The sequence below is a fragment of the Lathamus discolor genome, chromosome 21 (genome assembly GCF_037157495.1).
Source record: "Lathamus discolor isolate bLatDis1 chromosome 21, bLatDis1.hap1, whole genome shotgun sequence".
Classification (NCBI taxonomy): domain Eukaryota; kingdom Metazoa; phylum Chordata; class Aves; order Psittaciformes; family Psittacidae; genus Lathamus; species Lathamus discolor.
In genome coordinates this window covers 4,442,998-4,466,934 of record NC_088904.1, presented here as the reverse complement: position 1 = coordinate 4,466,934, position 23,937 = coordinate 4,442,998, and the positions used below count along the sequence as shown (strand labels likewise).

Sequence of the window (23,937 nt, the reverse complement as noted above, 5' to 3'; positions counted from 1 at the left end):
GATGGCTGCCCCAGCCTGCTCAGCCCATGGGCTTGCATGTGGAGAGAATCTCTCCACATCCAAGGACCAAACCTGACCCCCTTCCATGATACGTGCCCCAATTTTCCTAAGAAATAGCAAGTAGACTCTTTTGGCATAAGCTTTCACCATCTGAGAACCCCAAAATATGCAAAATTGAGTCCAGACATGCTAACTGCACTGCAGGGCAAGCTCTCCTCTTCCAAACTTCGGGGAAATTCATACATTCCTTCTAAATCCAGTTGTAAACCACTGTCCTTAAGGCACTAATACTTAATGCACGTATTGATACTACCAAAGAGTAAAACTGCATCTGAAAGAGGATCACATGTTTATACATAACCCCAGGCCACATTGGGGGGAGAGAAGGATGTAGTTAAAGCAAACTTTGAGACACATCTGATTACAAACATCAGCAAGCAGATGTACCACACTTTGTAGTGCATTTTCAAAGCACTATGAATGGAAGATACACATCCAAACTATCCACCTCAGCTAAAAAGGTAAATCCTGCTCGGGGTCCTGCAGTGTTAACGCAGCGTGGCTTCAGTGGCTGCAGAGGAAGGCTGCAGCCCCCGAGTAGCGGAGCCAGGCACAGACTGGCTGGGGGCCTGCACAAACAGCCAGGAAAGAGGTTGTTTTATCAGAAGCCATAAACCAGTTTCTAGCTAATTGTGTGACAGGGGCCTGGGTGTGAAACAGCAACAGCAGCGCCCTCGGGACCCAGCCCAGAACCTTTGATTTCCTTTATAAAACCTCCTTTATAAAGCTTTTCCTTGAGCAACTTTTCTGTTTTCCATTGCAAACTGCAGACACTGCTCTGGTGCTGCCCTCCTGCAGCCCCCCCGCCCCTTGCTCCCTGCTCCAGCTTTACCCTTTGTCTCACAATCAAGAGGCTGATTTCAGGTTGTGCAGCTGAACCAGCAGCTGTTTCCAAGCAGAAAGCACATTCTGTGTTCACTTTATGGAACATTCAGTGTTGGAGCAGATGAAATTGTACCTGCCCCACAAATGAATTCTAAAACTCCTCTGTGAAACTCTACCTAAAGTTGAAATATGCAACTGAAAAGTGCCAAAGTTGTGTTACTGGAGCTCAGTTTGGAAAGAGAAACAAAAGTTCAGGAGTCTGTGGGATGCTCCTGTGCCTACTCACCATTAAAATGCAGAGGAGAATCTAAGCTGTCTCTGTAAAAAACTAACTGCAAGGGAGAGATGTCTGTGTGATATATAGATGCTCCCAGGTGAAACTCAAGATAGCTGAGCCCTCTGCACAAGGCAGGGCTGACCTGACATGCCAACACACCCAGGACAAACTCTGGATTTATTCAGCCACATTCACTTTTCCTGGTGCTCGAGTCACAAGCGATGAAATCTCATTCATTTATGCGAGCAACTGGAAGATTTATTGTAAATAAAGTTCTGCACATTACACAACTGGCTAAAAATCATAATTAGAATTGCACTGGGGAACATGTTTTATTTCTTCTGACAGCAGTCTGGCTTCAATAAGCCCAGCATGATAAATGGCCCAAAAGTTTGCGGAGTTTCGGCAACTAAAGACCTTATCACAGCCATGGAAGTGGAAACGTCTGACAAGGTTTGATGTGGCTTGCAAGAGGTCCCGAGCACTTCTCCTGCACAGCGTCACTTTCCAGCAACACCAGGGCACAAGGAGCTGGAGGCAGCGCCTGCATTCCCTGTAAATCAAAGGGATTTTCTGCTGCTGTTCAACTTCCCAGACCCCGGTGCGAGTGCGAGGACACGTCTGTGGGAATTAGCACGGTTCTAAGGATAGGGAGGAATGACAGTCGGACTGCCGAGCCGACAGACCCTCTGGAAGAGGGTCAATGACACCATTAATAGGATGCAGACATTCCCAATCTCCGGCTAGTCTGCACCCTGCCAAAAGCTCCAGTGCTTGCTTGCTTTATAGTTTTAAGTACAATTTCAGGCCCATAAAACATCAGAGAAGACAGAAGCTATTATCCTGGCCATGACAGGAGTCCCTAATGGGACATGCATACTCTGCACATACCTAGAACTAGTGATGCTGGGCTTTTACTGCTCCCCATCTGTTCAAGGGTATTTTAGAATGTACCAAATCAGGTTTACCCCAATAACGTTTATTGCTGTCCTGAGACTACTGACTGACTCCGAGTGCAATCAGACATTTATCTGCCTTTGCTCACTCTGAAGAGAGAAGCCCTGTCCCCTTGTCATGTGGGGCATCCTCTGAAGGGTTCTCTCCAACCCAGCCAAGGAGCTGGAGGTATTTATGTGAAACCCCTCTTGCCATAAAGCTAAAGAATCAAACCCAGTTACTCTCCAGCTAACAGAGAGGTTCTGCACAGACCAGCCCAGAGCCACGTACCTCAGAGGGCAAAACAAACTTTATTATCAATGGGGATGATACACACTGCCACGAGTATTTTAGTCAGTCTCTGCTAAATTTAGAACAGCTAGAATATTTCCAGCTAACATTATGAAAAATAATTATTTATATTGCTATAAAAAGAACATTCCAGTAGCAGGGAGAGGTGGTGAGCGGCAGTGCTCTGCCACAACGGTGAAAGAATCTGGAAGCCTTTCCCAGCTCCTGCTCCGCAGTGCCAGGGACTGGGAATGCTCGTTCCAGGCTGGTTTGCTGCACAGCAGGTGACGGTCTGTTTATTCAGTACAGTTCCAGAACAGCTTTGGGAATCCTCCCATCTCCAGAGCCACCATTCCGAAAGGAATGATACAAAGGTTAGGTTTTGTTTTGCAAGGCTGACCTTAACATTGAGCCCAAACACACTGCCTCGTCGTTCTCAAGGACATTTCCTTTTCCCCTCTTTACCCCCCGACACACACACACACGTACCTCAGAAGCAGCTTCCTTGTGAAGAGATGCCCCCTCCGGTCACTGCGGGGTTCTCCGGTTCTGATGTGGCTCATGAGCACTTGAGCTGCCCATTCTGTGAGAGAACCCCCAAAGCATCAACAGCTGCCACAGGAATCCTTCTGATAAGAAAAATTAAATGAAATAGAGAAGAATACTCAAGGATTTCAGGAAGGCAATGATGAAGGAATGACACACTCAGAAGAGGATTAATCATATTTGACAAACAGGAAAGCGCGTAACGTCCCATTTGTTACTACCTTAAGAAAATACCCTTTTAATAAACACATGGAAGCATTAAAACAAAGGAAAATGCATTATTTTGTAACTTTGAGGCTTGTATCGAGTTACATGTCATCCCTTCAAAACTTGCTTGATCTGCCAAGGCTGTTGTACAGCGTTTCTCGCTTCTGCGCCAGACCGAACGAACAGAGAATGGAGTGAATTAACTGCCTGAGAGCTGGAGCACAGCCTCCAGCACACAACAACGAGCACCTTCCATGGATTTATTATCGCAAACCAGCAGACAGATAGGAGCAGATGAAACTGCATTGTTTTCTCCTAAATTTAGACTCTAAACCGAGAGAGGATGTCTCCTCCCCGCACCATAGCCAAAGGTGCTTTGATTTCATTATTAAATGTCTTTGTGTGAATCTGAGGTATGGAGCTCATGCTTTACACAGGCCTGCTCAAGCAAAACAGACGTTACATAATTGTCTCTAAAGGGTTACAGCACAGTATTTATTCAACAGCAGAATGCAAGTTTGTCTAAAAAGAAGGCTGCATACATCGAAATCAGACTTGTCCGGGTACAAACACAGCCCTTGGAACAGAAAACCTCGAAAAGGAGAAACCTTCCATTTATTAATTGGTCAAATGAATTAGAAAAAATGGCTTGGAGGAAAGTTCAGGAAGGAACCGAACTCTGTGCAGCAAACACAGATGTCACAAAAATGACAGTCATCTTCAAATTAATCTCTTCATTTAAAATACCCACTGGCAACAACAACAACAAACCCCATTCCACTTTGACTTCCATCACATTACGATGCCGAGTAGCTTATTGACAAGTCAAGGGAGAAAACCTTCAAGCTTCTGAAGAAGTAGCACCCACCCCTTTTCCTGTACAAAAGGAGTTTGGATGAATACGTACTGGTGGCAAGGCAAAGGCAGCAGGACCCAAACCAGAGCCTCTGGGTGCTCCCTGGGCTCAGCCCAGCTGAGCAGCTGCAGCTCTTATTGCCAGGGCAGCCAAATTCTTGGCACTCATAAGGAAAAGAATCCTGCTCATTTGTACATAATCCAGCTATTGACATGGCTTTAGTGTGGCAAACGCTGAATGCCCCAGGTAAGGGAGAACTTCTGGACTAGAGGATCATGTTGCTGTCTGGAGGGGGTGAGGAAGGGATCTGGAATTGCAGTGTGATCCAACCAGTGAAGAACCAACGGAGACCAGAGGTGTGCAGGGCTAAGTATTCCTCTTTGAAAAGGGGAAAGAAACCCAAAAAGTCACCTTTGAAAAGCAAGAATCTGCTTTCCTGATCCAAGCACCTGAGCTCCTGGAGCTCCCACTGTCCCGTTATTGCTTCTGGAGGTCAGTGTGGTTTACAGCTTTTGGTTTGTTTGTTTGCTAAAAAAAACAAAGAAGCAACATCCATGTTTGGAGCTATTAATACAAAAATCACACCTGAACTCTGTTGAACATCCCCCCGTCCCCAGTGCCCCCTGAGCTGGCCATGGTTTGCAATGTGGAATATTGTTACAAATATGAAAAGTTGGCAAAATGCACCCCCCATCCAACCAGAAAAAAAAAAAAAAGGAAGAGAAAAGCTTTTTCCAGCTGTAACATCTGTTAAGTCTAACTAGCTGACAAGTGCTTCTGATGGAACACGCTTGCCAGAACACTACAGAAGAGGAGGAGGGACTTTATGGAGGAGGGAACACAAGCTATTTTTCTCCTTCCCTCACCCACAAAATGCACAATACCATTTGCAAACAACAAAGGAACACCACAGCATCTGATCACATGCAACACAAGGCGATTTCACGGGCTGACGCCGTCGCACGGAGTTATCTCTGGGTCATTCCCTGCGGCAGGATAACGGGAGCACATGCTATCCCAGCAAAAGACTCTGGGAAATGTAGGTCCCTTTCCCATTCATCAGTTTCAGTGTTATACACCTGCACAATGCTGGTGACATTGTTCAGATGCCAGTTGTACCCTCCTACAATATAAATCTTTTTTTCTAGTAAACAACAGCCTGCTTCCGACTGCCCCGCGCGCATCGGGCTCACCGTGGTCCATTGGTCTGTTTCAGGCACATAATATTCCACAGCCAAAACATCAAAACAACGGTCAACATGGTCCATGCGGCCTCCCAAAGCATAAATCCTGCTATTTGCACTGACCATGGCATGCAGAACTCTGGGCTCATTCATCGGGGTTTTAAATTCCCACTGATCCACGGTGGGGTCGTAGCAGTGCAGGGCTTTCTTGTCTTCCACCGAGATGCCATACCCACCTGAGATGTACAACTTGCCTCCTACCGTGGCTCCCGCGTGCCCCCACGTCCTGCGTTTCAGGGAGCACACGTAGGTCCACTCATTATTTTGGGGGCAGTACTTCTCCACAGAGGCCAGGCTCCCCGAGCGGTTCCTCCCACCGGTTGCGTACACCATGCCGTGCAGGACGTTGAGCTGGAACTGGATCCTGCTCTCCTGCATGGCCTGGATGCGCAGCCACTGGTTCAGGTGCGGATCGTAGCGGTAGCAGATGTCCACAGCTCCCTCCCCGCTGCGGTACTGCAGGTGTTGCCCTCCAACAATGTAGACGAAGTTGTCGAGCACGGCTACACAGGAGTGGCTGCTGCCCACCTCCATCTCCGTCAGCTCCTTGAACTGCCGCACGCTGGCATCCGGCAGGTAGTAGACCTTGCAGCTCACAGTGCGGTCATTATCGGTGTAGGGAGTGCCACCGAAGGTGATGAGGGACAGGACATCCGAGCGGATGGTGGTGCGAGGGGACTGCATCTCATGCTGCCGGAAGGGCAGGATTTGGTAGTTGAACGCCTCCAGCAGATACTGCCGGCACAAGACATCTTCCACCATGATGTCCAAGGTCTGGACGCTGTCTACCAGCTCCGAGGACTTCATCAGCGGGAAGCGGATGTGGCAGAGGACCTGGCTGGCGTTGGCACGGCGGGTTGGGTCATACTGCAGCCACCGGACAGCGGCACGGAAGAGATCTATTTCACTGCAGCTTTTCAGCTTATTGCTCTGCAAGAAGAAAACAAGGCGCTCCAGGGGCAGGTGGAGGAAATCCTCTTCCTCAGAGATCTGGAGGAAATGCCTGAAAGTGAATGCATCTACTGATTCCTTCAAGGATGCGAGGCTGAAGGTGGTGGCCATCTGCCCAATATTGAGACATGTTTCTACGCTCATGGCAGACTTCAGGAATTCTTCGCAGAGCTCCACGACAGGCACCATCTGGAGGAAGACAGCAGCTCCCAGCACATCCTGAATGCAGTCAAGATCAAGAGTCACTTCGGCGCTGTACGCAAAGTCTATAATGTGCTTCAGTCCTTTTGCAGATAGACCTTTCAGTTCAATCACATCTTGGCTGGCTTCTCTCATCCCGCCTGCAAACATTGCCCTGGGGGTCAAGAACACAAAGATTTCACCCCCTTTTAAATACAGGTAAAATGATGCATCACTTCAGAATTGTATTTTATTCTTTTAAACCATACTGATTCCCTCAGGGAGGATGGGGAGGGAGGGGAATAAATCAAGGCTAAATCGCTAAAAGGCAGGAGGAATTAAGAGTATGCAGTTTCTTACATAAAGCTTGCATAAACACTGCACTGAGAAGTAATATTCAGCTATCAGAAAGTTACAGTTTTCAATCCTGTGGCAGCATAATTAAGAGTGGACCACATGACAAAGCTTCAAGAAGTGGGTAGAGCTACCAGAGCAAGGAGTGCAATATTCTGGACAGCAAGGAATCCATGATACTCAACAACCAAAGGAGACCATGGGATCTGCACCAGCAGAGGTTGGTAACCAGACCCTAAAGAGTTCCAGTGTTCAGGAAGTGTGAGCACAAAGAAGGAATAACCTGTGTTTAGGAGGTCAGTGACCCTTCTGAGCTTGCCTGCGGCACTGCCATCACTTAGCCTGTTCTATCCTAGGCTGGCTATGAAATCCAGCTATTGCAGATGCAACACATCTAATGGTAATCACAAGAGAACCTCCCCTCCAGGGTTCAACCCCAGCACGTTAAGTAAACAGGGAAATAGGAGTAGCAGCCACTTCAGAATCCTCTGTCATGTTGCAGCACGACGGCAGGGGGCTAGCAGGCAATTAGAAAACAAGCAGAAAAACAAGATTCTGTTCGAGCACAGCTGCAAGCACATCAGTTGACCAGGCCACGCAGAGATTAGGCCCGAGATCACCTCCTTGGGAGGCTTCTAAATTCCACAGGAAGCACATACCACGCCAGGGCCTGACGCAGACATCTCATAAACCACGCTGCTGGAGCAGTGCTGCGTTTCCCAGCACCGGGGCCTGCGGGCGTGATGGGGACACAACTGCACATTGGGATTTAATACAGTGACATTCAATTTCAGCAGGTTTTGTTACAGATGGGTAGCTCGGGGGCAATGGTTGTGCTCTGGGTAGCATTGGACAAGCAGTAGCAGAGCAGTTCTGGGGGAAGCCGAAGTTAAAGCAGGCTGCTGGAAGACCGGCTCCAGGGAGCTGCAGCAGCCACTGCCATCGTGTACACACCACAGCAAGGCTGCAGGCTGTCACACAAAGACCTTCTGAATTGCTGGCAGCTGCCTGCACATTTGGAACTGGGTTTTCCATGGATAACCCACTCTCTTCCATCAGAAAGGTAAATCCATTCTGAAGGGCAGTGTCGTTATTGCTGCTTTAGGAAGCTGTGGTGACTCTAAGGTGCAAGTTAGGCAGAAAAAATGCTGAACGGACCCTGCCCTTCTGCAACGATACAGGAATAAAGGAATATCTTGGGAACACTGTCACAAGACAGGAGTTCCAAGTTTCCTGTCCAAACCTGCCGCCGTCCAGCATAAACCCAAGAAATCCTAAATGACCTAAATGAGGAAATACCTGCATATGAAATCAGCTCTCCGTAACCGGGTGACCAGGAATCCTGTTCACAATTATTTGTCCATACAGCAGATGAGAGCGTTCTGCTAAATCCCTCTGTGTATCCCATGTCCCAGAACAGCACGCTGCCCTGATCCCTCGCCTCAAGGGGTGTGCAGACACATGTGTGCTCGTGCATTAGCTACACAGAGCTGAGCATGCAGAAGGAGAAGCATTATTGTTGCCACGATGAAGACAAAGTGGAATGCAATTCCTTTAAGAAGCGTTACGGTTCTAAAATGCTGATTATTATATAAAGGCCTCAATTTCACTCTTTTCCTCCCCTCCCTCTCTGCATAGAACTAGAGTATTTTCAAAAGCTAGATTATTCTGCCATTGTTCCCCAGGACAACCTTCCTTAGCACCACAGAAGTTATAACAAGAAACCTACTCAGCAATTACATTTTGACAGGGAAAACACACTAGCAGTGGCACTGCATACAGCATTTATGAATACAAATAGTGCTATTAGCATTTGGTGGGAGATCAGCTCCATGGTTAATTGCATGCCTAGTAGGGAGAGTGATAAGCTTAGAGGGTTTATGTTACCAAAGGGAGAGAGAAGGGAACAGCCTAGAAAATATGTGTGTACAGGAGACAGACATCATCAGAGCAGCTGAAGAAGCGGACCAAGGGATGCATGAAATACACCAAGGGACACTGAAGTCCCTTGCTTGTGGTTACCTGCTCAGCACACACTTTCTGCTCAGGTCAGGAAGGAACCTACATGGTGAGGGACTGCAAACCCCATTGAACAGCCCTTCTCCACCCGTACCTGCTATGACCTGCAGTCTCAAACAACCCTCAGGTCAAGCAGTCTGCTGAACCTTCCCGAATACCCTTTGCCTCCAGCATGCCCCTCGCTTGACACTGCTCCTGGTGCTGCCAGGAAAGGTCCTTAATTCAACAGAGAAGTCATTCCATGCCAAAGAACCATTACAAAAGAGCTTTACAGATGCAAGATGGATGAATACGTATTTTTTGCTTAAGACCAAAGTTCCTGCTCTGCCATTGTCTCACTCTGCATTAATTGCTGAGAACACTCATCTCTGTGCTTCAGTTTTCTACCCACACAGGATGGGACAACTCTCCTCTATCTCCTGGGGCTCTGGAGAACGCACACCCAAAACGTTTCACACTCTTCAGCCTGTGAACAGTAATCACTGTGGACAGGTCAGTGGTATTTAAAGACAACAGAAGAGTATTTACAGCAGGCACCATCATTCAATGAGATGACTCATTTCAGAGCCCTCTTGGAAATCACCTCAGGTAGCTCCAAGGCAAACGCTCCTTTCTTCAGCAGCACCTACCAGGAGGGTTCAGGACCCGGGCTTGAACTTGCATCTTGGCCCAGCAGCTGCAGCCGAACACACCTCCTCTGCATGCAGAGGAACTGGCTCCATGTGCCTGCAGGTAATCCCACCACCTCTGTGGGGCAAAGCAGACCCCCAAAAGGTTGTGCATGGGGGTGATTTTGGGGTGTGGTGGGAAGGGTTAGGGTGGGGGAGGATGGGGAAACAGAAAACCAATGGGAAAGGTAGAAATGCCTGCTTTCCTGTCAGATTCTCACCTGAAATAGTCACTGCAGGCAGCCAAGACAACTTTATGAACCTGAAACACTTCATTATTTATAGTGAGGATGACATCAAGCAGCTGAGCCTGAGCTCGGAGTGAGGCCAGTCCCTGCAGTAGAGTGGTGCTGTGGCCAGGAGCAGAGAACGTGCATTTCAGGGTGCTGTTCTTGTCAGCCATGCTAAAAACAGAACAAGAGAGACAGGCTGGTTTTAAATTAAAACAATATGTGGTATACCTACAAAGCATGCTGGGGAAGCTCTGTAACGTGAAGCAGTTTGAACACAAATTCCCAGCTCAACAGCCACACAGAACATCATGACATCAGTACCTCAGTTGTATTCTCTTCTCCCAGCACAAAAGAGACTTCCAGATTTTTACATTACCCTTTCCCATCAGTGACAACCCATCATGCTGCAGCATATGTGGCCTTCAGAGACCATCCAGACACCAGCCAGCGAGGCCAAAACCTCCAACCGACATCGGTGTCCCCACTCTACAACTACCCCAGAGCCCACCCTGGCCCTGACTTCAACCACCAGACTGAGTCACAGTTGCTTATTCTTCTCAGCACCTCTCCTGCCTGCAGCTGTTGGATACTCTGTGCTGTCCAAGGACAGCCCTGTTGGCCCTACTGGGTTCTGGCCTTATGCTGGACCCTCATGAGAAGAGCAAAAGCAAAGTATTACATAGCACTGGCTGCTCTAAATAACGTCAGCTGTTTGAACTGCATTGTAAACAGTCCCCTCCCAGAGTAAATATTTCCTTGGTTTTCCCAAAGCCTCTTGCACATGTTCCCCAAGGCAGAGCATCATTCTTGGATCCACTCGGCCTCAGATGCACTTGTCAGTGAGAAGGCTGCCTTCGGAGGTGAATGTCAGCAGCATCTCCGCACAAGTGGAAGAGATCTGTTGGATGTTCTGTGCTCCTCTGAAAATAACAACAGTTATGCTGCAGATTTCCCAAGCAAGGGAACAATGGGGCAACCTGCCCTGCCCAAAACAGGCATCCCACCAAGCAGGGCCTATTCACACCCACAGAAGCATGAAATCCTAAATTCATTGGCAAATTTGGTCCAACTCTGAACTACTTTTCAGGCTCAAGATCCGAGGAAGAAAACACACACAAGCAGCGGTATTCAGAATGGGGTTGATGGTTTTGGATACATCCTGCTATTTGCTTGCTGCATTTTAGGAAATATGTTATGGAAGCATGACATAAATAATCCCAAACAGATCATTCCGAATCTGGAAAGCTGCATTACTTGATCCCAAGTCCACAGTGAGAGAGTGCTGCACTTAAAGGGTAGTATTATTATTACTATTATTATTATCAGTAGAATATACAAACAAAGCCAAACAAAATAGCGCAGAGCCTGGGTCCCGGCGTGCTCGGGGCTGTATGATCCCATCATGTGCTACCAACTGTCCCTAAAGGTTCACCACCTAAACAACAACAAAAGCCACACACAATGGACAACACAAGTAGGCGAGGTCAGAGAAGAGTCAGGGAGATGGGATAACAAAAAAGGGGATGTAAACAATCCTCAAACAATAAGGAACAATGGACAGGACTTGCCGCTTGCCCAACTTATCGGATTGTCATTTCCTGCAAGCTTTAAGAAGAGGCGGGTTAGGGGAAATCTGTGATGTTCATCAGAGCACCCAGAGGGCAGGCACTTTGTGTGAGCAGCTCCAGAGCTCTCTGGGATGCTGCAGGATGCAGATAGTGAATCTCTGCAGCCTGTTTCAAAACTCAGGCTTGAGGACGTGCCTCAAAATTCATACTGGGATGCCTGGTACCAGACACTGTGCTTCTTGTAGCACAGATCTGAAACTCCTGCCTTCAAGTCAAAGCATACTAACAAGTCTTAGTTCAGAAACTGGAGCCCAGCTGTAACATCCTTCCTATAATGAAAAGGATTAGCAAAAAGTCAGTTGCTGACAAGACCTTTATCCATGACTCCGCGAGCCAAGAAGTGACTATCCACTCCAGCTCTTCCATGGCGAATGAGGAAAGGGATTGGAAGGAGCGAGCACATGAATATTCATCACGTCAAACTCATTTTACTCTCCTCACTGGAACAATGGCTTTGATTCGCTGGAGTGAGAGGAGGAAACACAGAGCCTGAGCATGGAAAAGATCTTGCCTCTGAGCACAGCATCATTCACTGAGCAAACCCGTTCTGCTGCATGCTGGACACAGGCAGCTCCGGAGCTCACCTGGAGATGGTGACTCCTCAGTTCACCGTAACTGCATTAGACTTCATCTCCCACAGGATCTTTCTCATGGGAATCTTCTTCAGCACTTTTTTCATACCCATTTGAAATATTCCTGTTCCCAACGCAAAGCTTTACCCATACAGGATTGCTTCCACCAGACCCACAACCCTCCCAGCGCAGGTTCCTCTTCAGACAACTTGACCTGAACAAGTAGTCCTCTGTTTAGCTTTTTCCCATTAAGTTTTACAAGCATTGTTAAGAACCATAGTGTAAGTTTAAAATAGATGGAGGACTAAATGTGGCCGGGTGGATATTTCTGTGCTGGAATAAACATGTTTGCATGTGTGATTCATTTCAATAGGTAATTGTGAATAGCTACCCCAGAAAAACTCCCTGCACTAGTTCCTTTGTCTGTTTACAGGTATAAAATAAAAGGATCCAAGGATTACAGAATCCTCCGGGGGGGGAAGCCCAAGAAGCAAAGCATTAATAATGTCCAGTCTTCAGGCTGGAAAACAAGAAGAATTTTTAGAAGAAACACAAAAGGCAAATAAAATCCACACAAAGTTTGAGAAATCAAGGAGGAAACTTTGCAAAAAACAATGTGGGAGAAGGAGAGGTGAGAAACCAGCAGCAAGCGCTGTGTGGAGTGTGGTTGGTATAAAGGGGCTTGTGATAAAAGCAGGCTTGGCTCCGGATGGGCTCTGTGCCACAGGGTACATGCACTCTGCTGCATGGCTTCGCTTCCTGCTCCTTTGGGAAGGGAGGAAGAAGAGCAGCAGCAGTTGGATGTCAGAGATTTAACAGAAATAAAGCACAAAGGGAAGCCTTGAACATGTGAAAGCGCCTTTGTGTGGCTGTCCCTATCTCAGTCGGGATCTGGATATGGTGTGTACTTGTTGCTTAACAATCTGTTCCAGCAGACAAACTTTGGGAAGAGTCGCATGGGCTCCTCAGCAGTTCAGAACATGCCTTCAAGATAAAAGCCTTCCATCGCACAACAGTGGCAAAGTGTTTATTCCACTCCTTCCCTTTCTGATGGAGAGCTTCTGGAATTTTCCTTGGGAATCAGTCTTTGTCCTCAAAAGGACAGCACTGAGAGGAGCCCCTCCCCCGCGACGGAGCTGTGTGGTGTTTTCTGTGGCTGGAGCATCCTTTGGCAGGGACTGAGCACAACAGCTTGGAGCAGGGTCCAGTGTGTCTGCCTGCATCCAGGCAAATCTACCCTTCGAAAAGTGTAAAGCATAAAAATCATTCACATCAAGCTGCATTTCCACTGCACATCCCATAGGATTCAGAGGGGAAGGGGATCTGAAAATGTTTACATGATCAGGGCCTCTAACATGAACATGTTGGTATAAAGGTGACTTTACAGGAACAGAAATCCCACTTTCCACATAGAAATCACTGTAGCAGTGAAAGGTGTCTTTATATTCACTGCATCCATCATGCGAATGGTGAGGGCAGCTGGAATTCAACAGACATATGGATTCCAAAGAGTGATGTGTTTTGGGTAGCAGCTTCAAAGACTGGTAGCATCACTGTTACCTGATTTTCAAAAAGGGACTACCAGGAATCAAGTAATGGGATTGGGGATTTGTCTCCAAGCTGCTGCTCTGAAGCCAGATTGCTTTCAATCCTCTCCAGTCACTGCAGGGTAAGAGTTCATTCAGCACGGTGTATGTGACCTCAGCTTGAGGAAAACCAACCCAAATCCATACACACACTGCAGGCTTGTGCAAATGTTAAAGCAAGGGTTAAAGGAGTGGCAGACAGCAGGCAGGGGAGGCAAACAAGGCCAGTAAATTCTCCTTCTGCTGCTCACCTGTTGCAGCAGCTTGGGCATGTGCTCATCCCTGCCCCGAGCACGCTGACCACATCCTTAGCTGGCATGTTCTGAGCCAGGGCTGCTTGAGTTCTGACCAGAAACAGATGCAGAAAGGAGGCACCTGAAGGCAGGGCTGAGTGCCCAAGAGGCCTCTAAAGCTGATGGGCTGAGAGGTGTTGAAGGGCCATACTACAAGAATCAGTTCAGATGAGGCACAAAGTAACATCCCAAAGAACAACTGTCCCCTGCCTCTGCCTCCTGGATCCCCCACAACATCACGTGTCATCCCAGATGCGTTTCAAGCTAATGAATCATTTTTACCAAATCTGTCCTGATGATTAAAAACATCAAAGCTGGAATTAAAGGCTTACCAAGCATGTTTGCATTATTTCAGCATGTTTGCAACTACTGCACAAGCACAAATGGAGAGAATTACACCAGGCCAGATGAGAACCTTTCAGTGATTGAATCCTTTGCTAGACAACTGCCTGTCCTCTTCCTCCTGGTATAACGTGGTCCTCCTTGGAGGGAGGGATGGGTCAGTGCTAGCGGGGCTGGCTCTCCATCCCAGCTCAGCATCCCTGCCAGCATCCAGCCACGTGTTCCCACTCTCCAGACAGGTGGTGCTTGGTGATTTCTCACACAGGAGAGGCTCAGGGGCTGGCAGGGTTTCCAAGAGGGCAAACTTCCAGCAGCAGCCTCTGCAGTAAACACAGGCTCTAAAGGTAGGACCCCACGGGGCATGGCTGGGGTGCAGAAGAGGAGGGAGGAAAAGCAGCAGCATGTGTGTGTTCACATGCACGGAGCACGGAGAGCCACAGCTTTTCTGGGGAGAAACAAAGGATTTGGGATTGCAAAACAGCCAGCAAGGCACCTCCGGAGCGCTCTAGCCTGCAGGAGATTTCCTATGGTGAGAGCTGCAGAACTAACATAAAGCTGAAGAGTAACTTTATTTAGCACATAGGGTATGAATATTAAGGGCCTTCTTTAAGAACTTTTGAACGGTAGCATTATAGATATTTTAATAATGCAAATCATTTAGTGCCTTTAGTTTCATGCCTAAGTAAAAAACACGTTCAGATTCTGATTTTTAAACTACAATCAAGACACTTAAAATCAAAACAAAAGTCAAACTCCCTCAGATAAGTCACTGGTAGCCATGGTTACTATAATATTTCAGATCCTGAGGCTTTATATCACATGCCCAAATGATGAAAATGAGTTCCCAGCACCTCACACTAACGAACATTACGGGAGTTGGAAAAGGCCAAGCTCTTTCCTGCAGATCTGCTGCTTCACAACCTCTTCCCAGGAGCTCCGGACACGGTCCTGTGGCCTTTGCACCCCTTTAGGAGGTTTCCTTGAAGTCTGGGTGCAAGGAAGAGCAGATGCTGCCAGGCAGTGAGACTTAAAATACCTGCCCTCATAACCTACTTACAGCCCAGCAGCACGACTGGCACCAGCACCCCCTCAGAAACATCTACCATCGCTTCCCCATCCAAATTAGCACCAACAATAAGCCCTTAATGCTGAGCAGCTAATTAAATATTAACACATGGAGTGAAGGGGATGTTTTCCAGAGAAACATCATCACCCTGAGGGAAGACATGTGAGCAAAACGATGTAATCGAGTTCTTTGTTCCCTTTTCCACCTCCTTCCCTTAATTTCTCCTTTTTCTCTCCTCTGCCTCCTCTCATTTTCCTCTCTTGACACCCTCTCTTTCATCCAAGGCAATAAATACAAGTAAAAAGCCTGAGACTAATATCTCTACCTAAAAGTGACTAAAGCAATTTGGAGTGCTCAAATAAAGAGATTATAAATGGGTCTGAGTTTTAGAAAGAGCAACACTTTGTGGAGGAAAAAGTGGTCTGTAAAACGCCTGAAGCGGAATAGTGAAGTTTCAGAAGTCTCCGCTTTTGTCTTTAACACTTTGAGTCTCAAAACTGCAGGAGAGTTACATGCCCAACAAACCAATCCTTTGTATCTCTATTACAGGTCTCTCCCTCTCACAAAGAAGGAACTGGAGTCTCAGAAGATGGACTGGGATGGGACTGGGCACCACAGGGCTCCCACACCCTCCACTGCCTGATTCAGCCTTGCCTTAGTGAACCAGCAATGAAAGCCACATTTCACAGAAGCCAGGAGGTACCTTAATGCTTCGGGTTTAAGTGCTTTCTGAACCAGGTCCTACTAATCCCGCTATTTGCTTATCTGCCTCCTACTTCTCCCAAGCTGGCACCAAGGCAACCCTGTAACCAAAGGTAAGAGAGCAAGGTGAAGCAAGAGGCTTTTCAATTGAGTTTTTCTTTAAATATTACTTTGTGGTCCCCACAGAAGTCCCAGACACATTTCCAAATCCCTGTTTTCCTTTCTCTGAACTGGACTCACACAGGGCTCAGCAGACACACACACAAACACATTCTGCTCCCAGCCTTCAATGGGAGGTTGTTTGCAAGCCAAAGGAGGTAGGAATTTGGTTTCTGCTAAAAGCGCTAATGAAGCTGGATGTGTGTCAGAAGCTGGCCTTGTCAAACAGAGCACTGGAGCAGCAAAAACGTGGAAGGTGAAATATCTGCACACATTAAGCTCTGTGCTACCTCATGGAGTTTCACGTGTGGGACTGGTCAGTACATGCTGTACCTGGGGCAGATTGGGGTGGGGGAAAGGGAAAAAGCATGGCAGAGGATTAAGATCCTTTCCAACCCTAACTACCCTATGATTCTAGGATTCTTAACAATGTTCCTATTGGAGAGCCAGAGCCATCGTGGTGCCAGTGCCAGGACAAGGGGAAGAGCAGTTTGGTCCTTTTCATTCAGCAGCTCTGAAGAAGCTCTGTGAGCCCCAATGTGCACACTGCTACCAGCATTAGGGTTTTGGAGGGGCACGAAGCTTCAGGCTGAGCACATCCTTTACCAGGAGCTGCCATTTCTCTCTATTCACACCCAGAGCTACCACAGAGGATCTTGTCCTGTACAGGGGTTTTCCTGGTGCACTCTCAGTCCTGCCCCAAACCTCCTCCAACAGCAGAGTGGAGCAGGCAACACACATCACCCATCACTAACAACACCCTGCCCTGCCACAGCCTCAGTCTTTACAATGACTGTGAAGGGGAAGATGCTACCCACCCCTCAAACTTACTGTGGTTATGTTCTTGTCAGCCCTAAACCTAAAGCCGCTGTGGCAGGAACAAACTGAGCAGATAGAAAGATCACTCTGAGCATACAAATGACTGTGGCAGCCACAGGGAGCATCACAGCAGTGAGTTCAGCTGCCCGGTGCTGCTCCCAGCCACAAAGGACTCCTGAAAGGCCGGTGGATTTTACACCACGTAAAATTTCCCTGTGTATCCACAGTACAAGCTCTTTACACACGGGATACTCCTTCTGGCAGCGCTGCCTTCAGCAGCTTCACGTGTCTCCCACCTTACAGTGCCACCCGCCAACCCCGGCTCTGGGAAGAGGGCAGTTACGGTGGCGCTGGCCCGAAGCAGCGTGTGTAAAAAGCAGAACCATCATTTCCCAGCCGAAGCAGTGGCTCCGCGGGTGCTCCCGCAGCAGCACCCGTGGCAGAGCCGCTGAGCAAAGGCCGAGAGGCACCTAGTGGTGCCGGGAAGCACAGCAGAGCCACCAAGGCCACCCCAAGTGACACTGGGGCCAGCCCCAAGCGCTGCTAGCCTTCCAGGTACCACCCTGCGCTTCCCTCCACCTCGCTCCACGATCACGTTTTCACCTTCAGAAACAAAGCTGATCCATGGCACAGCCACCACCACTTTCACCCACAAATCCATCAGGATCTGCCTTGCCACTGTGACACGTTCCCGCTTGGGATGGCCCATTCCTGCCCTGCCAGCAGCTTCTAGCACAGCAGAGTTCCCCCCACCAAGCAAATCCCACTGGGACCTTGTCCCAGACCACCATACCCTTCGCTCCGCACCTTGGAACAACTTCGCAGTCAGAGTACGAGGTGTTCGGCGCAGCGTTTGTCCCAGCCTGTGTCTGTGGCACCAGCCTGCATCGCCTGGGCAGTGTCGCAATAAAAACGACAGGAGTAGTTACATGCAGAGTAGGTACTCCAGCGTGCAGCGCACTGCACACGCCTCTCCTCTCCCTGCACCTCCACCCTCCAGATTGGTGCCTCGGAGCAGCGAGGGATGTCAAGCACAAACAACATGAAGTGATGAAACAGCAGAAACAAGACAACACCACTATGCCATCACTGCAGACTAAAGGAACTGTGTTTTCTAGCAGATGCAAGCAGCTGCCCAGCACTTGGCATCAGAACACCAGCTCCAATTCAGCTCCAGGATGAAACCACCTCACCACCACAGCTGGTTTTAGCCCTTACCTAAATCCTCTGCACTTCCCTTCCAACAGGCTTGCAGCATCGTTATGGTTCCCAGCTCCTTGGGCAGTTCAGTTCTGCAGCAGCTCTGTGTCACCTCACCTGAACAGAATTAACCAAGACCCCCAGAAGTGCAGCAAAAGCTTTCCTTAAGGGCAGTGATTTCTGTGCAAGTTCAGCACTTCTCTTCCACATAAATGAGAAACTGGAAAAGACACCTGAGCCATCACTCCGTGATGCAGGGCTCTTCCTTCCAAAGCAGTGAACACTACACAACACTTGGAGGTAAGGCCTTTAAAGAATCACCATTTACTTCTGGTCTAAATGAAACCTCCAGCTCAGAAGTTATTTTTACAGCGTAAACATCTACACCACGTCTACCAGCTCCAACAACTAAATCTGGTTTAAAATTGCCATGTGGCAGAGGATGAAACGTAGAAACTGCACAACACTGAATTCCGAGCGGTTTCAGAAGGAAGAAAAGAAGAACTCTAATTGAAGAGTGAAGCTACGCAAGATCACAGGAGCACAAAAGCAAGGCAGACTCACAGCCCTTATCATTATCTTCCCCCAATGGTTTTACTCCATCCTCCTGTACATTGCTGCTCTCCCACTGCTTGCTTTGGAAGGAATAAGGTCAGGGAGTTCAGCTCAACTTTCCCTTGCTGCGAACCCAGACATACGTACTTCTGGATAAGGCAGACCTGCAGGTCTCCCTCGACCATTCATCCTGGGTTTGACAGTTGGGACTGCTTTCACCCAACACACCAGTGTGTAACAGCATTAGAGAGGTTCTGAAATGTGTTTACACGCCCTGGCTGCCTTCCTGCCTATCTTCAAGGGATTACTGGAGACGTGCAGCTCTCCTCAGCAGCTTGTCTGGACAACCCCGATTAATTCCTGCTTAGAGGCCGGCACGGTATCATCCTCTCCAGCACCTGAGATGGTTTTCCTAGATCTCTGCCACCCTGCTTTGTACAACGCTCCTCACCAGCACCGCAGCAGAGCTCACACACCTTGCCTAAAGCACTGAGGGCTTTCCTCACTGGGGACACCCATGGACCTGCCCGTTTCCTCTGTACCCACTCACCAATCTCAAAGCCTGTCTCCAGGAGCAGCACTGTACTACACAGTGAATTCTGCAGCCTGAAACTCTCCCTCTCCATGATATGGAGAGCTGGGAGTAAAACATGAAACCCATTTGCAACTCAGGAAGTTCTGTCCATAAAGGAAAAAAAGGGGGACGGGAGGGAAGGCAAGTTTACTTCAAATGAGAAGATTTAGGCTGTTTGCTTTCCAGCACACAGCAATGGCCTTATCTCATGCCAGCAGTGTGTCAAGGGCCTTTGGAGCATACCCTCTTGCACTCCTTATCACAGGAGAGCGCGGGATGCCCGGCAGGCTGTCCCGGCTCTGGAAGGCAGCACACGCACAGGAACCAGCATCAGCCACGCAGTAGCAATTCCAAAGATGGAAATTCAGCCCGTGCTGTCTGAGTGCACCACTGAAAATGGCATGTGTGTAACAGCAGGAGAGGACTTTGTCCTTTTGCCATAGAGAGCAAACACTCGCTAAGTGCAAAAAAGCCACAAGTGGAAGCACCTAACAAGGAATCACTGCTGACCCTTGCAATTCCCCTCTTGCCCTACGCAGCCGATACAGCGTCTCCAACATCCACCATCAGGTTTGTCCCCAAGACATCCATCCTTTACAACAGGCTAACAACCAGCAAGCAGCAGCATCCAAACTGCAGCGAGCTTTACTTTAAAACTAACAAAGAAAACAAACACGCAGTGATAGGGAAGGCAATGGAGCTGCAGCTTGGGGAGCAGAGCTGCTGCAGCTCCACGCCGGGTGATTTATCACAGCCCCCAAACAAATTACTTCCATTTCTCAGTGCTACACACCCAGCGCCGAGGAGCTCCGGAGCGAGCGGCCCTGCGCCCGTGTGAAAGGAGTACTGTTGTTCCTGTGCTGCTGCTCCTGTGCTGAGCAGGGAGGAAAGGAGCTGCAGAGAGATAAAATGAAACGCCCCAGGCAACAGCATACAGTTTACACAGGAGGTCATTAGGAAAAAGGAAATAAAATGTATATATAAATATATATATACACATGGAGAAGGTGAGAACTCAGACAGGCTTCCCCGGTGCTCAACAATGATTGTAAGAGCTTCTCTCTCCACAGCGTGACACCCAGGAGCAAACACAGAGTTAAACCGGGGCTAAACGATGCTCTGAAGTGCAGGGCCAGGTTGATAGCACAGCATCCCGGCGCAGACAACACCACTGAACGCTGCCCGGCACAGGAACTCCTGCATGAGGACAGCCCTGGAACAGAACCTGCGCTGCCAACAGGTACCACCTACAGTACCCGCCCGGGTACCCAAAGGGCCCTCCAGGAACCAAACCCAGGCACCCAGGGAGGGGACTGATGGCGAGGGGCCGGCGTGTAACAGAATGGGTCCAAACCACCAAAAGCACCGTGTTTCTGTTAATGTACAAACCCAGCGCAGGTGGGGTCTGTGCAGCTCACAGTAACCCCCTCAAACCTCAGCCTTCCTCCTCATGTCCTCCCCCAGGGGACGCGCTGTTATTCACTGTCACAGTCCTGTGCCTGCCCCATCCCTGGCAGTGCTCAAGGCCGGGTTGGACACAGGGGCTTGGAGCTGCTCCAGCCGAAGGGGTCCCTGCCCGTGGCAGGGCTTGGGGCTGGAGGAGCTTTAGGGTCCCTTCAGCCCAACCCCTGCCGTTGTTCCATGCCTCCCTCAGAGGCCCTCAGCCGCCGAGCCGCCCCCAGGGCACCCCCCCCGGCTCCCCGCCCCGCACGACCCCCGGCGAGCGGCCTCGGCTCCGACGAAGGCCGCACAACCGAACCCAGCGGCGCCTGTGGGCGCCGGAGGAAGGCGGAGAAGCTCCGCGGCCGCCCCGGGCCCACCCGGCCCCGCCCCGCCGCCGCCCGGCGCTCGGACCCCCGGCACAGGCCGCGCCCGGGCCGCGCTCACCTGCTCGGCGGCTCCGCGGCGAACTCGGCCCCGCCGGACTCCGCCATGTTCGCTGCGCCGCCGCCGCCGGGCCCCGGGCTGCAGGCGGCGGGAGCCGCCGCGTTAAAGGCGCAGGGGCGAGAGGGGCCCGCGGCGGGGCCCGGCACCGGCACCGGCACCGGCACCGGGGATGAGCGGCTCCGCTCCGCGCCCGCCGGGCCTGGCGCCGCCCCGCCGCCACCGCGGCCTGTCACCGCCCCGCGGCTGCCGCTGCCCCGCAGGCACGGGGGCTGCGGGTCCGGCACCCCTCCTGCCTGGGGGGGGCCCAGAGGGGTCTTTGCTGCCCCATGGCTGGGGGGGTCTGGGGGTCTGGCCCCATCCCTCAGCTGAGGGCTCCCGTGGCTGTCGCCTCACCACGGCTGAAGGGACTCGGGGGGTTTCTGTCATCACCCCATGGCTGGGGGGGCCCGGCGGTCCGTCACCCCCCTCACGACTGCGGGGTCCCGGGGGTCTGTCACCACCCGATGGCCTTGGGGCCGCTGAGGGGGTCCCCTCCCCACGGCTGATGGGACTTGGGGGTGCCTGCCGGCCCCCCATGGCTGAGGAGCTCTGGGGTGTCACTGCTGCGTGACCTTCCACGGGCCTCCCCACGGCAGAGCCTCCCAGCTGGCGTTATCCAGCCCGGCCCATGGCCGTATCGCACCCGTTCCCTCGGGACCTCGTGTGGGACTCCTTGAAGCCTGCCGCAGGGACCATGGTGTGTGCAACCAGCCCTGGGCTGCGGGCACGGAACCTCCAACCGGCCCGTTCCGCACCGGGTTTTACTGCGGGGAGTGCGCCGTGCAGGAGCAGCAGTACCCTCCAGAGGGTGCAGTCCTGTCACGGCAGAGCCCAGCGCTCCGGCTGTGCCGCCGCGGTGCCAAAGCTGCCTTCGCCACCCCACGTCCCCACACATGGTCGGCATCAGCGGCGCTCCCAAAGCGCCTGGCGCAGACGAGGCCAAGCGTCGCGGGGCCCGTGTAATTCCGAAAGCTGGCACGCATCTGGAGAGCGGATGGTCCAGAGGGCATCCAGGAATCAGGAAATTGCTCATCGCTCTGCCAATGACCGGGGCGAAATGTCTTTGATTTCCCATGCCTCCGTGTCCACATCTGTATGAGGCGAAGGGGGAGTTCGTACATGAGAATAAACGCGCTTGGAAAGCCGTGAAAATACTCTTTCAAGTCAGCCTGATGAAAACTTCATGTTCTGGAGCCCTCTGCTTCAAGGAGAGCAATCTGTTTCAGAGGCAAAGCTGTGTATTTTTCTTATTTAAACCTTCTAAATCTGCTGGAGCATTAAAAATATTTGGCATTTCCACAGCACATTTCATTCCCAGCTCCAAATGCGTTTCACAGACATTCATTAATTAAGCCTCATAAAACCTTTGGGAGAAAGGGAAGCAAGGACTTATTAATTTGCTATTTGTATTGCTGCAGCGCATGGAGACCCCAGCCAGGACCTCGGGGCCCTGTTATTTTAGACCTGACCTACACAGAAGAGGAGATGTCAGCACGCCGAGGCGCGGGGAGACCAGGAGGACACGCGGGAGAGGCAGCAGATGAGCCCTGATGCTGTAAGTCATCGGCGTTTCAGCACCGTGCCCTTCCTGCTGCCGGCGCGGCTCCCACCCCAGTCCTCCCAGCACCTCACCGGTTGCACCGTGCCTTTTACTGGTGTTTGGAGGCTCCTGCTCCTCCTTTACCAGCGCCTCGCGCTCATCCTGCTTCCTCAGACACTGGCTCTGCTTCATTTGATACCTTCTGCTTTCTCCTGGGGCTGCTTTGGCCTCGCAGCACACCCCGCTCTTAAAAAGGTTTAAAATAAATGCTTTCCCTTTATTATTTTTAGGTCCACACAGATATTTTAAGTGCATCCATTTCAGCTCAATAAGTGCACAGCCATAAAGCAGCCCTGCTGACAGCTACCCCGGCCCCGCTGCCCACTCGCTGCCGACCTCTCCATCCCAGGTGGGTCGGTGATGGGAGCTGTGAACGTTACACCTCTGCTTCCCCTGCAGGAAAAACCAGGCTGTGCTGCATGCTGTAAATGCCTTTCACATGTTCCCCAGATCCCAGTTAAATTGAACCCCAGAAGGTCTCTCAAAGCATGAAAAATGCATTTATAAGATGCTGGAAGGAAGATGTATTCCATAACTACTCTGGTGACCAGGCGTGCTGACTTGTGTCATGTGGGGAAAGAACCAAAAGGGGGTATTTCTTGTTATTTCATACCGCTGATGGGATTTTATCTCTGGCAGCAAATCCAGGAACTTTTTAGTTACCATTATTATTTGATTTTATGAGCCATTTGATATTTGGTTTTATTTCTGTTCATTATTTGTTGAGTGCTCTTAGCCCCTTCCCCAAGAAGCCTGCCTTATATCTAAGGTGATTTTTACAACCAGTGTTAGCACAGCATCTGAGCAACTCACACAACTTTAATACATTCATCCCACACACAGCATATCGAGGCAGTCCTGGTATTCCTACTGTGGAGAGCTATGGGCTGCCCCTACAATCCAATCTAATTTACTGGGTTAAAAAACCAAAATAATAGTAAACTCCGAACTATTTGCATTCTTTCTGGTCTTCATTTTAAGCCATCAGGATGTATTTGAGTCATATTTTCACCTTCTCCCCCCTAAAAGAAAACCACGAGAACTAGCAATGTACCTTTCACTGCAAGCTAAGCTCTCGCATATCCCGCGGCTCCCACAGCTGGGGCTTTAAAATCTGCGTCCAACACTGTGAGACTAATGACAAAATCATGAGCTGGCAGCGCTGCCTTTTCCTCCAACCTTCACGATCCATCCTCAGGAGCAGGAATTCCTCACAGCACTGTGGGTCCACGCGGTTTGAGTGAGGAGGAAGAGGTGGACAGCCGACG

The 23,937-nt window shown here is 50.1% G+C and overlaps 1 protein-coding gene and 1 long non-coding RNA gene across 11 annotated transcripts; one reads left to right on the top strand and one right to left on the bottom strand.

Moving 5' to 3' along the window:
- Window positions 1–1,462: 1,462 nt before the first annotated feature.
- Window positions 1,463–21,191, bottom strand: KLHL26 (kelch like family member 26). 10 transcript variants are annotated; one of them, XR_010616834.1, is made up of 6 exons: window positions 21,031–21,075; window positions 19,937–20,356; window positions 9,636–9,818; window positions 5,192–6,548; window positions 2,879–3,018; window positions 1,463–1,715 (listed from the first exon to the last, which is right to left on the bottom strand). XR_010616834.1 is itself a non-coding variant. In XM_065699817.1 (5 exons), exons 2-5 carry the CDS (start codon window positions 20,095–20,097, stop codon window positions 2,995–2,997), a joined length of 1,725 nt encoding a protein of 574 aa, XP_065555889.1. In that variant the 5' UTR covers window positions 20,098–20,356; window positions 21,031–21,075; the 3' UTR covers window positions 2,391–2,994. The 10 variants fall into 10 exon arrangements, 9 of the variants coding, with proteins under 9 accessions (XP_065555889.1, XP_065555888.1, XP_065555884.1 ...); XM_065699817.1 differs by lacking the exon at window positions 1,463–1,715 and having other exon boundaries at window positions 2,391–3,018; XM_065699816.1 differs by lacking the exons at window positions 1,463–1,715; window positions 2,879–3,018 and adding an exon at window positions 3,610–4,526.
- LOC136024473 (uncharacterized) lies at window positions 20,247–23,699 on the top strand. Its single transcript, XR_010616835.1, has 3 exons — window positions 20,247–20,383; window positions 22,488–22,624; window positions 22,900–23,699. It is a non-coding gene; the product is annotated as an uncharacterized LOC136024473 (long non-coding RNA).
- Window positions 23,700–23,937: the final 238 nt, after the last annotated feature.